The sequence below is a fragment of the Ambystoma mexicanum genome, chromosome 1q (genome assembly GCF_040938575.1).
Source record: "Ambystoma mexicanum isolate Mex_15411 chromosome 1q, UKY_AmexF1_1, whole genome shotgun sequence".
Classification (NCBI taxonomy): Eukaryota; Metazoa; Chordata; class Amphibia; order Caudata; family Ambystomatidae; genus Ambystoma; species Ambystoma mexicanum.
Genome location: NC_090922.1, coordinates 933,422,107 through 933,440,323, shown reverse-complemented (window position 1 = coordinate 933,440,323; position 18,217 = coordinate 933,422,107). Strand labels below are relative to the sequence as shown.

Below are 18,217 nucleotides of genomic sequence, written 5' to 3'. Positions count from 1 at the left end.
AGATGGTACTCTTCAGCGACTTATTCATCCTTATCTTGCACTGTGTGCCCAGCACTCTACTGAAGCCTTGGGATTTTATTTGGAAAGTGGCCCTTTCCCTCTCAACACCTGTCTTTTCTCCCTTGTTTTCATGAGAAGATTAAGATTCTGTAAGGCCCTTTTTATAAGCGAGTTCTTGTGTTCGGGGTTCTTTTACATGATACATGTCAATAAATTACACAGTGTGAGGTGTCTAATTGTTTAGGTGATGTCATCATTTCCTTCTCCAAATGATCATCTATTATCACTGTGTTGTGTAGAACTATGTGGCAACAGTCTACTGCGAGTGTACTTAGGAAATTGTCACTTGCTGTGCTCTTACGTTTCCCAGCTTCCAAATACTTTTCCTGCGCCATGCACTTTCTGAATATGAGAATTTGACACCAGTGAATAAAACAAGTACAGCATTGTTAACACATTTAACGTTTGGTCATAATTCCAGAAAATTGAATGTGTTTGTTTACCTCATCTTCTTTTAGCCGAAGAGATTGTCCAACATCCTGAAGTTCTTTCTGTTCACTGAGGATTATTTGTTCTTTTTCAGTCAAAAGTTTTTCTTGTTGCACTGTCACGGTGTTCTTCAACTTCAATTTTCCCACTAGTGTTTTTATTTCCCCTTGCAGCTTCTTTATGATTTCATTTGCCTATAAAAAAAAAAACATTTAAGGTGTAATTGAGTTAAAACAAGAAACACTTTTTTTAGTATGGTATACTAGAAACATCACTGACATCAATTACATGACATGTTTCATGCGGTTTAAGGGTTTTCCTTGATGGTAGTTTTTTTTTTTTCAAATTAGTTTTTCTTGATATTTCCAAGTGAACGTGAACAATAATCCCCCATCGCTCCCTACCTTCCCACCCCCGATTCCAAAGCCCCCACCTATTATGTAACACATACATGGATTTGTTCCCACCCAGAGTCCACCTTAGACCAGATTCAGAAGTAACAGTCTTTGTGGACATAACGGACAAAGTCTTGATTTAAAAAGTCCAATACTTGGTCCCAGTCCTGCCAAAACCTAACAGACTTCATCTGAATGGATTATGTAACCCATTCCAAATCCACAGTGCTATATTTTTCATATCCAGTCCATCTCTGTGTATGCCCCTTTAGTTTTCCACCTTTGTGCTTTTAATAGTAAAGCCGCCGTTATTACCACATAACCTTTAAAAAGGTTTATGAGTAGGGGCTGTCTCTGGGTCCCACAATCCTGGTGTGCACTCAGGCTCCCCCCTCCCATCTCCGGGCCTGCCCCAAAAATGTCCTGCATTCCTGTTCTCACCCTTGTCCAGGACGCTTTCACCACCGGGCAAGACCACCAAATGTGTCCTCAGTCGCCACGCTCTGCACACCCTCTCCAACACTCTGGAGCCCTCTGGGAGTACATACTTTGCAATCTAACTGGAGCGTAGTGCCATTGTGCCAAGACCGTGTGCCACATTTCTCGAAGCTGGATAGCCCATTTGAGTCTGGTTATGTTCCTCCACAAAAAGACACAGTGGTCCCAGGGAATGGTTCTGCCCAGTGTTGCCTCCCACACGGACATGTATGGTTAATGTGTGTCCGCGACACCACCAGTAAAAAATCTCGTATAGGAAAAACAGATTTCTTGTACCTGTCTGAATCATCAGAAAAGCGCCTCTGGTGAGAAGATCAGGGACCACTGGCAGCTTAACCGGGGGCGACGCAGACAGGCTGAGAAGGTCCGAATACCAAATCTGCCTTGGCCAAGCCGGGGCGATGGGTATCATCCTGCATTGGCACGGAGTGTGTTGACTCGTAGCAGGAGATGCAATGGAGGAAACACATACAGAAACATCCCTTCCCACGGGAAGGAGAACACATCCCCCATGCTCCTTTGTTGATGGAATCTGCTGGCAAACGTCTGGCATTTGGAGTTTGCCGCCGTCGCAAACAGATCGAACTGGGGCCTGCCCCACTTGCGAAGATGCGATCCACTTGGTCCTGCCGAAGTTCCCACTCGTGGCAGGAGGGCAAATCCCCGCTGAGAGAGTCTGCAATAGTGTTCTGGACTCCCGCTAGATGGAGGGATGAGGAACATCTCTTGTATGACGGCCCAGCACCACAAGTCCTGTGCTTCCTTGGAGAGCGCTAGGGATCGAGGCCCCCCCCGCCCCCGCCGTTTCCTGATGTAGAACATGGTGGTGGTGTTGTCCGTGAAGATTCTCACCACCTTGCCCTTCAGAGACAGAAGGAATGACTTGAGGGTCTAGAACAGTGCCCGTATCTCCAGAATGTTGATATGGAGATCCTTCTCCTCCGGCAGCCACAGGCCTCTGGCCTGTAGACGTGCGGTGTGGGCTCCCCAGCCTTCCAGGGAAGCGTCTGTGGCGATCGTCTCCTGGAATGGCAGGTTTTGAAACCCTGTGCCCCGGGCGATGTTGGAGCATGTGCACCACCACCCAATCACCCAATGGAACTCCTCGTCGAGTGGGATCTTGTCCGCGAAGCTTCCGGACACCTGTATCCAGCGAGCATCCAGGAACTCCTGAAGAGGTTGCATCTGCAACCTGTAGAGCTGGATGTGGTAGATGCAGGACGACATGCCGAGCAACGACTTGATGGTTCACACTGTGGCTGTCATCATCGACTAACAGCCGCTGCACCTTCCCTTGAATGGCAGCTACCCTCTCCTACGAGGGTGACGCCAGTCAGGACACCGTATTGAGCCTGTCTCCAAGGAATATCACGTTCTGCGATGGTTGTCAAGCAGAACTTTGGACAGTTGATGGAGAATCTCAGATCCGTCAGCAGCTGGACGGTCGCCTGTGTGTGTCGACGGCCAACTCTCGTGAGCGGGCCCGGATGAGCCAGTCTTCGATGTACGGGTATATGTGTATACCCTGTAGACGTAGATGGGCCACCACCGTCGCCAGGGATTTTGGGGCTGACTTAAATCCGAAAGGTAGGGCCTTGAACTGGTAGTGTTGGCCCTGCACTATGAAACACAGAAATGTTCAATGTTTCCTGAGTGAATGGGGACGTGGAAATAGGCGGCGTCCTCTCCTTCCTCCAGTTGGCCGAGCACATGCTGCAACGTGACCATGCTGAACTTTTGGGACAGTAAGTATTTGTTGAGACGTCGCAGGTCTAGGATGGGTCTCCAGCTCCCAGTCTTCTTTCTGACCAGAAAGAATTGGGAATAGATACCGGAGCCAGCCCAAGAGCCATTGGGGAACTGGCTCTATCGCCCCTTTCTGCAACATGGCCCGTACCTTCTCCAGGAGCTGAGGAATGTGTTGCTCCTGATGGGAAACCGGAGGGATCCGCGGACACCTGCGCTGAAACTCCAGGGTATGTCCCTGGGCGAGAGCGTCCAGCACCCATCCGACGATGTTGATCTTCTTCCACTTGCTGACGAACCTAGTCAGCCGGCTGCCCACCGGTGTGCAGGCGTGTGGCCCGACGTCCCGGCCGGTTCAGGCCTGTTTCGGAGCCAGCGTCCTGCCGCGAGGGCGACTGCGACACTGTCCTCCGCTACCGTAGGCCTGGGAACGGCATCTGGGGGCTTCCTGGGTTGTGGATCTGGAAGGCTGACGGTATAAAGAGGAGAAACCTTTGGAAGCCTTCTCTACTTTCCCATGGAGGAGCAAAAAGAAGAGTGCTGCTGCTGGAGAGTGCCCAAGGATTGGTCCGTCTCCGTATCCGCCTTGATGGCCTGGAGGGACTCGTTGATGACCTTCCCAAACAAGTTCTCTCTGTTGAAGGGTATGTCCAACGCCTTCGCCTGGACTTCCTGCTGGAAATTTGCGGCCTTCATCCAGCCTTGTCAATGAAGGTAGACACCATTCCCCATCTACCAGAACCCTGTGTTGTTAACATCCAACGCCACTGTAATGGCATGATCAGACGCAGCTTCTCCCTACTGGAAAAGAGGGATTGCCTCCATCCTTTTATCGTCTTGGAGGAACTCAAGAATAGTGCCCAGCTTGTACCACAGCTCTCTGTCGTACCTGGCTAGGATTGCCAGTGCGCTGGCTGCCTTGATCGTGGACGCAGTGTAAATCAAATACCTTCCCATGGCGTCCAGCTTCTTCCCCTCGCCGTCCTAATGGACTGAAGACGAGGACGGGTTAGCCGACCAGATCCTCGCGGCCGCCAATACCACCAAATCTGGCTATGGTTAAGACCTCGGGCACTTTGGTACGGAGTCCGGCACCTGATATTTCTTCTCCAGACTATCCTGTTTGGCTGGAGCCGTGCAAGGATTCTTCATGAGGGCCAGGCCCTCATCCGACACGTCGTCCAGAAGGGGCACTGCCATGATTGTCTTCCTCCTGGACTTGCGCCCCTGGTACAAGATTCCGTCCTTTCTGGTTTCTTCTGGCACAAGCGGAAAAAGCTCAGATGCTCTGGCGATCATGGAATTGAACGACCCCACCTTGTCCAGTGGGGACGCCCTAGGAGGCGCATCCAAATGCGGAGACTCGCCGCCCGCTGCAACAATATCATCTGTGGTCGTGGCCGTATCCGTACCTGGGTCTGCTGGGGGAGAAGGGGCCCGATGCAAATGCTGAAATGGGGCGTCGGTTGATGCTTCCTATTCTTAGTTGGAGGCTGAAAAAGGGCCTGGGGGAATCACAGTAACCGGGTGCCGGTTGACACCAAGGTGTGCAGGTTCGACAGAATGTCCAGAGACGCAACTCTCGGCTGAGCTGGCGGGATCAGAAAACTAGGCCCCACTCCATCGTCGTCCTCCTCTTCCACGTCCTCGTGGACCATGTGCAAGGACTCCCGCTCCTCGTAGTGTGTGCGAGACCGCCATGGCTTGAGCCCCACAGCCTGGGAGGGCTGTTTTGGATTTCCTCACCTCCCCCTTGCTCCTCTCAGGGACTTGAACCGGGGCCTGAGCCGGTTTCCCCCCTTCTGGCGTGCCAGCAGACTTTGCCAAAGTCACTGCAACGGTGTTGCACCTAGGGGGTAGGGATACCTTCTGTGCTACGGAGTTTCCTTCACAGGGTCAGCTCCCTTATCCGTCAATAAAGAGGCTGCCACCAACTCAATTGTCGAAGTCTTTGCCTGTGCCTATTGGGCCTTCTTGGGCAGTTCAGCTTTCCTCTTCTCGTCTGTCATCGGCCTCTCGGGAATTCTCTCGCAGTTAAGCCGGGGTAGACTATTTCCTTTTTGAGGAGGAGTTCGATTGCCGGGTGGCAATGGAAACAGAGAATGACAGCGATCGTGCCCTGTCCACCGTGGGACCCGCTTCCACGGCATCCCCGGTGGACTCGGACCTGCGGTTCTTGGCATTGTCTTGGGCCCCCATGGATGAGGCGCCATCAAAGGACTTAATAGACTGCTCCTCTGGCCGGCTGGTCCTGGGTGAGGCATGACCCTGCTCGGAGAACGGGCCAGAGGCCTTAGCGTTAAGCCACGCTGCCTGTCTACTGTGCCTGTCCTTCGTCGTCTTTTTGGAGAACCCGAGGCATATCGCACGCCACCTCCTTATGGTCCGGGTCCAGGCAGTAGAGTTTCTTGTCTTCCACAAACACATTCCGTAGCCCGCACTTGGTGCAGGACTTGAAGAGGGACCTTCCCTCATTCTCCTCCGTCACAGTCAGACGGCGTGAAATAGGCCCGATAGCTTTCTGGAAATTTCGACGATCTTTGCCCTTGAGAGCGCTGAAATTCACTGACAACGGATCCCTGCTGTTAGCAGATGGAGGAAAGAGGACACAGGCTCTTTCTGGAACATAAATAGAACCTTTTTTCATCAAATAAACAAAAAAACGTAGAAGTAGCTCACAGAGAAAACTTGATGATTCCCAACACTGACGCGTGCAGTAAAAATCTGAAAATGGCTGCCAGAGGAGGGGCCGTATGAGAAATACAGTTTAAGTGAAATTGAAACTTTCTTCTTTTACCAAGGATTCCCAGCCTGACGGGGAATATTCATTAGCATGTGAATCCATGCCAGACCCCATGCTAGAAAAATGTCAGTTTGCTAACAAAAACGTGACCAGAAAATATATGCGCTCATGCTAAGTTTATAAAGTTTATATAACACAATTAAAGTAAAGAACAAGAGATTAGTTTAACTTGCTTTACACATATCCCATTAATATGTGAAATCTGTGTGTGGGAGATCAAATTTAAGGAATAACAGGCGTGCTACATATTCTGCTCCTGCAACAATGGGGGTTTGGGCCTGGGGCGTGCTGGGATGGCGGGGGTTGGGGGGGTAAGGAGGTCACATGGCCTTGCAGCAGCAGCCACAGTACTGTCTTTTCCCTGTATTTAAAAAAGAAATTGGAGGCTTATGGTCCGCCAGGGCAAGGCCCAGGAACCACCACTAGTCCAGTAATTGGGGCAGTAAAGATAGTGCCAGGTCTTGCCCCGGGTGGCCCCAATAATGCTTTTTCCTTTCTCTTTTACTGGTCCTGTGATGGGCATGGCTAGCTTGAGAAAAGTGAGTGGACATGGTTCCCTCGCAGTTCTTAATGCCAGCCAGGCCCAGCACACACCAGCATAGTTCTTTGGGCAGGCTGCAGCAACTAATAAGGAACAACCCAAGTTATTGTCCCCAGCTTTCTAGGTTTCACTATCCCTCACAAAGACAGATAATCATAGAAAGCAGACTTTCGGCTTCGAGTGAGTATTTGAAAAGCCAATCGGTGGAAGCCTAATACATAGATGTTGGTTGAATGTCGGCAGAATACTCACATGAAGCCGAAATTTGGTACACCCCTGGTAACTGGGCATGATTACGGTTATAAGGCACGAAGAGGTCTACATTGATGGTTTATTGCATTTCAGGCCTTAGAGAGAATTTTAACTTATTTTTCCTTTGGGTAAAATTGTGTTTCCCTTTTTAATCCCATACCCTGGCATAGGTGTTAGGTGCTGACCATCAGCTCTAGGGCCTTGTACACATATTACAGTTGACAGATGGCTTCACAGGACACTGCACTTAGTTGTGCAGACTACTGGGTACTTACTTGCTTGTTAGGTTGCATGGTATACCGTCATCCCCGTCCCCTATTTTATGTTGAATACTTAGCCTTGGTTAAGGGCCTTCATATAGATATCGGGGTCAGGATAGTCCTTGTATAGACTTTACAGTGTTTAAATATACTTAGTATCTTTTTATTAAAGTGTATCATTACTGAAGTACTTATTTGAACTGATAGTTTTATGTGTGTGAATACATTAAAGTATATATCTTTCAGTATATCAGTCTGGTGTATTTTCTAGATTTAGGTGCGAGGATGAATTGTGCCTCTGGGTCGACCAGCTACCCCTACCTGCGAGTTAAGCTTGTTTGCTCGGCCCATGTTGTACATGTTTAGGTGGGGTTTGGCTTCTCTTTCTTGTCAGACGTTTTAGACTTCCCCCTAGGGTTAGTTGTTGTAGCATCACACGAGGGTGGTACAAAAACAGCCTTAAAACCATGAAAAGGCACAAGACACTGTACCTAGCCCGTATAACCAAGTAAAGGTGTTAAACCGCAAATGTGTGAAAAAATACTAAACCTAAGCAAGTCAGCATACTTGCTCCTTCCAAACAGCAGAACAGGAAACCAAGAGAAATAAGAAGGGGTCAGACAGATCCTTAAGTCGACTGGAAAAGTTGGCTGGTCAAAGCCCAGACCACCAATCACAAGAGGGGGCTGTAGGCAAAAGGTCAGATGACCAAACACACTGTTTGTTCAGTAGGGCTGCCACTCGGCCTACACAACAGGGAGTGAGCTGGAGATCTCCGGGACTTAAACTGGTCAGAAATCTGTTCCAAACAATATGAAGGCTGCCATTTAGGCTCACAAAAGAGCCCAAATGGTGGTCAGAACAGCCATATTATGACCACCTCATTGTTGCCCTGAACAAAGGGAGCCCTAAACTATGAAATAGCCAAAAGCAGGATTAAAGAGATTGCATTGGTGCCACAATGGCTACCAAAAATGCATATTGGGCTAAGGTCTTGCACCACAGTTGAAGCCAAAACTAAATTACTGCTGCCACCAACCTACTCCCAAAACCAATGTTGAGTCATAAAAGCATGCTACGGACAAAATGAGGTGGATATCCCATATATCTTAAGGTAAAAAGGGTTAGAATAACTGGAGGCTTCAGGAAAAGTCCCACTGGCCACCAAAAAGAAGTCTATGATCTCAACAAATTAAAAGGGGACAAAGCAAAACATTGCCCTAAAAAGTGGCCCTAGAACCCCCAAAATAGGAATTCTGTCTAAACAATGCTGGTAATCAACTGTTGAATAGTAACATCATCATTTTAAAACTTGGTGAAATTTCTTAAAAAAACAGGCACATAAATGTCCAAAAATCAAAAACCTGTTTTGCATTCAATATAACACACCCAAAGATGAAAAAACAAATTGAACACTGGTCAAAAGAAAAGAATACATACCTTTTCACCATTTAACATGTTTATACACAATCTGCACACAGTTTAAACAAAATATCCTCCAGAAACTGTATTATTTTCTAAAAAGTGCAGTTTTGTACCTTTTTGTGCTGCGTAAGATTTTGATGCACTGGAAGGGCTGTATGATATGGATAAAGAAATGTTCAGCTTATCAGAATTAGCGCAGTAGTGGATCCTCGCATAGATTTCTTGGCATTAACCTGAGTTGCTCACCTGCAGCAGCATTCCTTTCTCCAACCGGAGTGGTATGGCACTAGTTGGAAACACGATTGGCCCAGTAGCTGCCTTTCAGAGACTAGACAATCCACTGTTTGTAAAGGTGTACCGATAAAGACCAAACAAGAGGTCAAACTCAAAATAGGATGTAAAAGAACAGTTTAAAGAACAAAATACTTACCTCTCCGTAATTCTTATGGATGTTCCTCCAATGGATTAGTCATCTATGATAATCCTATCTGCAGTGCAGCCCATCGTCTGAAAATGTTGTGCCACCAGGGGGAGCAGCGCGCTTCTACATAGGCTCAGTTGGACGCCTCTACGCACCTGACATGACATCGGGGCTAGTATATATCGAGGCACTGCGCCCTGTGACCTCGTTACACCCTTTTCCCACTGGCACTGAGAAGCAGAGAGAGGGATGGCAGAACCAATTGGCTATCCGCCAAGAGGGGCAGGTTGGAAGGGTGATGAGGAATCTGAGGGAGGAACATCCATCAGAAAAACATTACCAAGAGGAAAGTAATTTGTTCTTCTAATTGATTACTTCCTCCTATGGATTCTATGATGGACTCCCATAGCAGTAAGTGGATCTGGAGGAGGGAGGAGAGCAAGGACACCACTTCAAATTAGAAAACTCTGGATGACTGACCAACCAAAACGACCATCCTGTCCTGACTGAGAATCCAGGCAGTCATGTTTGGCTCACATGTGCAGCGAGGACCACGTAGACAAATGTCCCAAAAATTAACCCCTCTCTACAAGACATATATGGCATCCAGTCCTCTGGTAGAACGAGCTCCGAAACAGTCGGGCACATCCATACCCGGCCAGATCACAGCATTCCGAAATGCAGAGAATTATTCATCTCAACAGTGTCTGTTTGGCCACAGCCATGCTAGCAAAGGGCACCAGCATAACCCACCAAATCATGGCCACCATTCCTCATGTCCCTCATCCGATAGATGTAGTACGAGGGACTGCATTGTTTCCAGCCAATGAAAACATTGCTCTGCCTTGGATGGATGGGGCAGAAGCAAAACAGGAAGATGGGTCTTTCGAGAAACATGTTAGGGAGAGCTATTTTCATGCTTCATCGCCTCTCCTAGTGAGAGCCCCCAGCACATTTTGCTGGACTTCCGGACCTTTTTTATTTAAATCGTGAATGAGTGGAGCCTTTTTCCACTCTTTCATTCTTCTGGGCGCTGTCTGTTGGAACTATTTTCTTTGCATTTTACCCATCCTATGGAGTCTATTTTTCTCCATAGCTCTTAAAGGCATCTGTATTTTACTTTTGCAGCACACAGCCCTTATGGCAGGGTCCTCCTTTGAGATTAATTTTCTCATCCTCGAGTAACTACCGTTCTTACTAGTATATCTCCTAAAACTTTATAGTCTGAGAGATTGGCATAGACCACCTTGGAGTGCCAAAGGGATAGCTAGTACCCACCTCTTCCTTCTGTGACATTTTAGTCACATTGGCAAACTCCTAATTATGGCTGGTGGCAGTGGATGCGTTTTACAAATTATTGTGAGATTTTTCTACCGCAGGCTATGTCCATAGCCCCGGTAGTGCACAATAGGGGCACCAAAGTAACAACTTGGGGCCTCCCTTCTTTTTTCGCCATTACTAGCGTGGTTGTTCTCAGTTAGCCCTTCTTCTACCATTCTGGGAGGGGGAGGCCGGTGTGTGTGTTTTGCCTTTGGCAGGAACCCTTTGGTGTCCCCACCTAGGCTCCAGAGTGTCTAGGCAGGAAGTGGGGGAGGGGTTCTCTACCACCCCAGTCCTTTGTCTGCCAGGGTGCCTGAATAGAACCAGCTCCCTCTGGGGGTCTGGATGTCTTGATTAGACAGCCAAATGCCCCTTTCTGTAAATTGCTAAGAGAGATTGCAGAGGAGTGTGTGCTGGAACTGTATAAAAGGTGAGGCTCCTGGAGTGAAAAGCAAGTCGACCACTGGAAGCTGAAGTAACTGAACTGAAGATGATGACAAAAGACCCCTGCAGAGCCTTTGCAATACTGTGAAGTAACCACTGCTGTCCTGACCCCGTTTTCTGTGTGACAGCAGAGTTTCGAAGAGGACGACTCCTTCCCGTTGGCTGATGCGAACAACAAGCCCCAAGACAAACTTTAATTTGAGCCATCTCCCGAGGTCCTGTGAGTTTCCAGAGCTTTAGAACCCCAATACCAGGAGACCTGCTGCCCATTTCGAGTGCATCGTTGTGCAAAGGCCGAATCCATCCAAATCTTGTCTGAGCCCTCAATGACACTCCAGAGATCAGATCCAATCCCTCAGACCCCCTCATCAGAGTGCGGGCCTGCAGGAAGCAAAGAAGATTGACTGGGCGAATCGTGGCCTTTGTTGGTGCTGCAGAAAAGGCGCCAAAACCGCAGTGACCAGAGAGGGTGCTGAAAGTTATGCCAGAGATCCTCCCTCGAGACTGCTGCTGAGAGATCCCGTCCATCGTCCTGTCTTCAGTCATCAGACCAAGGATCCAGAGGTTGGGTCCACAGTTGCAACATTGCAGAGCATCCACTACAAAAAATTTCTTCAAAACCAAGGTACTGTGGGGAAAAAAGCTATTGCTTAATAGATTCCAGAGCATTGGAATGCACGTAGAGGTGTCCAGGGGAACCCCATTTTTTCCTGCGACTCAAGCCGCTTCTTGTGTTCATTTAGTGAGTCCTTTAACAGGGTCTCTACAATGGTTAAGCCTTCGTGTATCTTCCTTCCTAGAGACTACAAAGTATCCACATGAAACTTTGACTACTGCTTTGCAAGACTTTAAGCTGCTACGAACTGGCTTTTAGCTAGGGTGACCACAAAAGTGATGGGTGGAAGGTTTCGAATGAATCTGAACCACTGGCAATTGCTCTGGGCAACCTTCCACACCACCGTTTTTTAGCCCGTCTGCGCCATTGCAAAAGAGGTCCAGCCATGTGCAAATCAGTCAGCTGCCATCACCAATGGTAGCAGCCCAGGCCGAACTGCTAGGCTAGGTCCCCTCTGCACAGAAAACCAAGCAACCCCAGACATGTTTCGGCCTTGTTGGACCTCCTCAGTGAGGTGCAGCCTGGCTCCCTATGGCGCAGCGAGCAAGGGACCCACGTCTGGGCATACCCTCTCTCACATGGAGAGACAACCTGTGACCACAAAAGTGATGGGTGGAAGGTTTCGAATGAATCTGAACCACTGGCAATTGCTCTGGGCAACCTTCCACACCACCGTTTTTTAGCCCTTTTGGGGTGGGGCCAAGCCTGATTTGCATATGGTCTTTCCCCTTCTGTAATGGCTTGGCAGGCGAAGAACGATGGTCTGGAGGGTTGCCCCGAGCAATGCCAGTGGTTAAGATTCAGTCTAAACCTTCCAGCCATCACCTCTTTGTTTTTGCTTTGTCACCCCGAGTGGGACGGGTATGCCCAGACATGGGTCCCGTGCCTGCTGGGCCTAGAGACCCAAGCTACTCCTCACTGATGAGCCCCAACAAGGGTGAAACATGTTTGGGGATGCTTGTGGTCTCGTGCAGAAGGGATGTGACCTAGTAGTTCGGGCTGGACTTCCCCTTTTGGGGTGGGGCCAAGCCTGATTTGCATATGGTCTTTCCCCTTCTGTAATGGCTTGGCAGGCGAAGAACGATGGTCTGGAGGGTTGCCCCGAGCAATGCCAATGGTTAAGATTCAGTCTAAACCTTCCAGCCATCACCTCTTTGTTTTTGTTTTAGCTAGGGTTGCATTTGTGACTTTATCTTGTATGTGTATGCAGACTAAATAAAATTATCATATTACTTTGTGGGTGCATGGTCTTACCAATAGAACAACTCCTGTAACAATTGTATATGTTCAGCAACAACCAACTAATAAGTGACCATTTGAAAGTATTGAAAAGTATATCTATGTGTGATGGTTCATGGTGCAAGTATTTAAAAGTGACTCTTGTGAAAATATAATGAATCTATATTTTAATATACATGTATGTGTGTTTCTTTGATGTGCTTTACTTATTTGGTTCAGTGTACTTACTTATAGCTCACAACTTCCTCTTAAAATGAGCAGGACTGCTCTGCCACTCTACCAAGGACATGAATTAGTGCAGATTGATAGTAAGAGTTGGGGATGTACAAACCACTGGGATAGCTTGCTAAAATCTTACTACCAAGCAGGACTTTAGGAAAACTCCCCTAACACGGAATTCAGAGACCACTTTAGGGAAGAAGGAAGGTCAATATCAAAGTCACCTTCTCTTAACGCCTGGAGATCACTTGCACGTCTGGTGAAGTGATGGCAACCAGGAAAGTCACCTTCAGTGGAAGCATTGTAATAGAAAATGAATGGAGGTGCTCAAACAGAGCACCTTTAAGAACCCTCAATACTAAATTTAAATCTAGGAGGAAATGTATTGCACAATCGTAAAAATTGCTCAGTAGACTTCATAAAAACCAACGTAGCGGTCGGGCACCCCTTTCATAGTGCCAATCTGCAGGCACGATCTGACTAAAATCTAGGACAGAGAACAAAAGTCTAGATCGCTTTCGCGCACCAAGCCAAAAATATACACCATTTACAAACGTAAATTGACTTCGTGGTGGGCCTCCGGGCTAAAAGGAGCACCACAAGGCCAACTTCTAAGGCTTCCATCTAAGCCCTCCTCTGCCTACAAACTATGTGAAGCCATCCAGTCAGCACGGGCCTCTATCTCCTGGAGCACCACAAGGCCCGAGGATCCCCCCCAGCCCCCCATCACACGAAAGGCAAGCCCTGTTGGGATTTTGTCAGGCTTTAATGCACCCACTACACAAGCGGCACACCAGTTGGGCGATTGACTTAAAAATCTTAATTTTAAAAGACTAACTGTGGGAAACGCTTACTGCAGCGTTCTATTGCTGCTTTGTCGCTCTACTTTGCACTCTTGTTAGCATTGGGCCATCGTTCCAACATGGCCATCCCCGGAGATGCAGTCACAGGAGGACCTACCCTGCTGTTGGAAGGCACACTCTGATTTGGCTCCTATTACATCTAAGGCCCAATCAGGCAAGCCGGCAGGCATTAGCAGGCTCGCCTCCCAAGGCCCGCTTATAAGGCTCCTGTCTTAGCCTGTCCGGGACAAGGAGGGTCCAGAGGTCCTCCACTTTGTCCCCTGTGGAGGAGGTACGTTATCACAAGTATGACACCTTTATTGAAATTGTTGGGGTTGAAGAAACTCCTATTCTGCCCTATAACTAAGATGGAGGAATCGCGATCATCAAATAAATAACGCAGTCCTAGTGAAGTCTGTCAAATCAAAATGAACAAAACCTAATGCCTGCCCAATCTGTTGTACAAAAAAGCGTAAAAAGGAGAAATGTATGCAAAAAGGAAAAGTCAGTGTTCAAATGAATAAAGGTGATTAAACCAGCTCTCCTCCCCATGTTACTCCTCACAGAGTAATCAGCTTTCAAGAGCTCTGGGGTCCTCTTTTTAGGGGCTGTGTGGGTGAGGACAGTTAAACACAAAATTTACAATATCCCACAAAACAGCTTCCTTTCCCTTCTGCTAAGAGCGAGTGTTTCAGATGCATAAGAGCTTAGTCATGTTCACCCCTTAACCAAAAAAGGTCGAAAAACCATGTAGTTACCAAAAATATACATATTTTAATATTTATCAAAAAACATCACAGTATATTGCTATAAAATCAACATGATCAAGAGTCATTCTAAAAAATCACATCTATACATATATATTTCACACATATGGCAAAGAAGCTAATATTTCTACTCCCCATTCAGGCACAAAAGGGTTTGATCTATGTCTCTACTACCACTGTTATTAATAATGCCCTTCTTGATTCACACTCTTGCCCACATGAATTAACAAGGGCATTATTAATAACAGTGGTAGTACAGACATAGATCTACTCCCCATTCGGGCACAAAAGGGTTTGAAGTATTAGCTTCTTTGCCATATGTGTGCAATATATATGTATAGATGTGATTTTTTAGAATGACTCTTGATCATGTTGGTGATTTTATAGCAATATATTGTGAATTGTGATGTTTTTTGATAAATATTAAAATATGTATATTTTTGGTAACTACATGGTTTTTCGCCCTTTTTTGGTTAAGGGGTGAACATGACTAAGCTCATATGCATCTAAAACACTCGCTCTTAGCAGAAGGGAAAGGAAGCCGTTTTGTGGGATATTGTAAATTTTGTACCTCACAGACTAAGGCTGTCCCTGCAGGCAGGATGACCCACTCTGGCTCTGCTTCCAATACAATAAACAGTTCCAGAACGTGGATCGAGGCCGTCTGGCCTTCCACGTTTAAGTTTCTTTTCTTGACTTCAAAATAATGTTTCAACCGAAAAATTCACAAAGGTCCCTCTGTCGGGCTCAGACCTTTCTCCAAACCGTTCTCGTAGGTCCTCCTCAGCCGGGCTCAGACCTCTCATAATAAAGTTCAACACAAACTTGTTGAGGGTGAGGGGCTCCCTTCCCGAAGCTTATTTCACTTTGGATCACACTCCGTTGGGCTCGGACCACTTTTGGATGTCAAAGACTTTCGAATGTGCGTGGTTTACCTTTCAGATCACTGCAGCACCACTTCGACTCAAAGTTTACAGTTCAGCTTTCACTCTCCCATTCTCTAGGATTACACCTTGTTATTTCACTTGTGTTGTTCTTTCGTTTTCTCGCTTCAAACACTTTACTTTTCACTGAGACTTTCGTGTGGGCTACTTCCCTTCGCCGGACCACTCCGTTACTTAGTATCGCTGATTTTAAAGCCATCTTTTACTACAAAGTTAATTCACAAGCCTGTCTTTCCTCACATCTCACTCGCATGCACGAGGCCTTCACTTGTGATAAAATGTTGCTATTTCAAACACACCGGTCTTTCAGGTTGCTTGCCAACTCACCGGCTGTGTGTGTCTCTTCGTTTTGCGATTCCCAATTCACAAGCCCAGGTTAGTACCACAGGCTTGGCCTCGCCTCCTCAACTCTGCCGTTCACCTGGGAGGGTCGCTGGAGTCCTTGAAACACAATGCAGTCTTCACTTGTGGGATCTGGCCTTTTCTATGTGTTTTCCATGGCCTGTTGGAGGCAACGAACTCTGTTAGAAAAGTCTTGGGGCGTGCGACCCACTGCTCTCGCCCCTTTGTCCATTGCTCTGCTCCAGTAGATTTGCCTTCATCCCAGAAGTTCTGCTCGTTCTCGTTTTCCGCCTTGCTCAGAGTAGGTTGTTGAGTTCTGCCTTTTATTCGTGTGAGGAGAGCTAACTGGTATCAGGTGTATGCACTTAGTGTAAAGTGCCTGACCCAATTAATGGGAGAGGTCCAGTACGATGCGAGAGAGTTATTCTGTTTACTCACAGTCAACCTCCATCCTCAGCCAAGTGTTTGTGTAAAAAGGGGGGGGGGCAGGGGAGTTGGGATCTCAGAACATCCTGAAACATAGCATGGGTTGGATAAACAAAATAAGGGGGAAAACCGTGTCTCACCATCGGCTATCTCACCCCCAATCCCCAAAGACCCCTCAACCAGGTGATCCTCCCGCACTGGTCCACCACCAGGAACTGAATCCAAAAGCGATAGGCGTGTCCTGGCCAACTGGATGACGAGTCCCTGAGCATTAGCGGGTGAGACACCCTTTGGTTTCTCACACCCCCATCCTCAAACTATGAATCAGACTCCAGACTTGCATACTGCTCCCGCATGAACTTGGGCCCCTGGACTTTTACACTCCCTGCAGATCTGCCAGTGAGTGATGGCTTCCCATTGCCTCCTCCGCTCAAATTCTTAACCAGTTACAGTGCCTATTTACTCTGCCTTCCTTGCTTCGCCAAACCTTCGCTCACTGCATCGCGTCCCTGGTTTTGAATTTCGATTTTAGGTGTATGTGCGCTTTTACATCGCTGCTCCTTCTTTGCATTGAACTTGTGCTACTGTTTTTGAAATTTGATTTTCCTTTTTGCATTGCATTTGTGCCTTTTGTGACTACTAACCCACCTGGTGAGTTAAGCTACAACTCTGCTGTGCAAACACTCTTATTCCTCAACTAACCTCTGCCTTGCCCTATGGCTCTCACCAGCTCACCCATCTTCCCTAACTGCTACACTTTCACCTATCCTCCCTGACACGAAGTCTGGATGGAAAAAGCACAAAAAAGACATCCTGTCCTCGAACCCTGGCCTACCCATGCGCAACTTCCAGACAGGTCTTTACTGATATCCTCTTCTCTGTCCCTTCTCCAGATCTATGGACTCCTCATCTCATCTTCACTCTCCTCCCTTTCACACCTTCTCCCATTAATGGTGGCATCAAGTGAGAAGTCCTCTTGGACTGATTTTAATCATCACGCTGCATCATTAATGTCTACCACACAGGGACCGTCTTCACTCAGGGTCTTCAACCAAACATCCTCCTCTTTGACCAGCACCTGCCGTCCCTCATGAACTTCCTTCCTTCACCTGCCTCTCCCCCTCTCTCTGTCTTCCCCCTCTGACTGGTGTACCACGTCCCTGTACTCCACCTCAGAAAACCTTCAAAGGCGGAGACCTCCTTCACATGGCTATGTGTTGGCTGAGCGGCCTTTAATAGTACTCTGCCGGTATCTGCCTCCTTCTTAAAGGCAATGACCGACATTCTCGCTCTTAACGAGACATGGTTCAATGCCAGCTCAGTCACCGCTCTGGACTCCATTCTCCTTGATGGCTTCAAGATCATCTCCAAGCCACGACCTCAGTGTGCTGGCAGTGGGGTTGCCTTAATCTTCCCTGTGCGAGTTCCTTCTTCTGTCATACCCACCCAGATCTACTCTACTTTGAGAGCCTGGTCTGCAAGTTGGTCATCTCGCCCTCCTCCTCTGACCATTGCTACCATCTACAGGCCTCCTGGCACTACCACCCTGTTCCTCTCTGAATGGGCCGATTTACATTCCTTCCTGTTCTCAACCACCATCTCCTCCTCATTGGCGATTTCAACATTAAAATTGGACTCCCCCATCGCAGCATTCATTTTTTTTCCTCTTTTTTTTCTCGCTCTCTCTCTCGTTCACTCATAACCTGAAGGTGTCTCTCCGACTAGTGCCAGGGGATTGGTCACCCAGGTGGCCAAGACACGGCCATCGCTATTGGATCCAGTTCCTGGGGGTGGACCAGTGAGGGAGGTCACCTGGATGGATTAGGGGGGGCCTCAGGGAGTTAAGTAGGAAACTGGTGGGTGAGACACAGTAACCCCCTTCTATTTATACCTTTTCCACAACCTACCATGTAGGATATGCAAACACTTTACCCACGGCCCCCTTCCAATGTGAACAATTTCGCATATCACGAAGCACGACGGACTAAAAACCGAGCCATTTACCTGATATGTCCCAACACAAGGGTAAAGCAAAGTCAGGCAATTGACGGAAATCACACACCCGACGGCCCTTTCCCTGTCCCACAGGGATAAAAGGTAGAGCATGAATGCACAATAAAAGCAAGGCAGGCCACATGTTGAGAGAGCTAACTCAGCACAGCAGTTCAAGAGGAGGAGAAAGACAGCACCAATCGAGAGTGTGATAAGGAGAGAAGCAACCTTGCCCT

The 18,217-nt window shown here is 47.7% G+C and overlaps 1 protein-coding gene across 2 annotated transcripts in view; it reads right to left on the bottom strand.

The window, feature by feature from the left end:
- SASS6 (SAS-6 centriolar assembly protein) overlaps window positions 1-18,217 on the bottom strand; it is a 1,114,399-nt gene that overhangs the window by 313,632 nt on the left and 782,550 nt on the right. For both annotated transcript variants that reach the window (XM_069641586.1, XM_069641587.1), the window contains exon 11: window positions 504-683. In XM_069641586.1, the coding sequence (XP_069497687.1) occupies window positions 504-683 (180 nt within the window). The remainder of the gene's footprint in view (window positions 1-503; window positions 684-18,217) is intronic.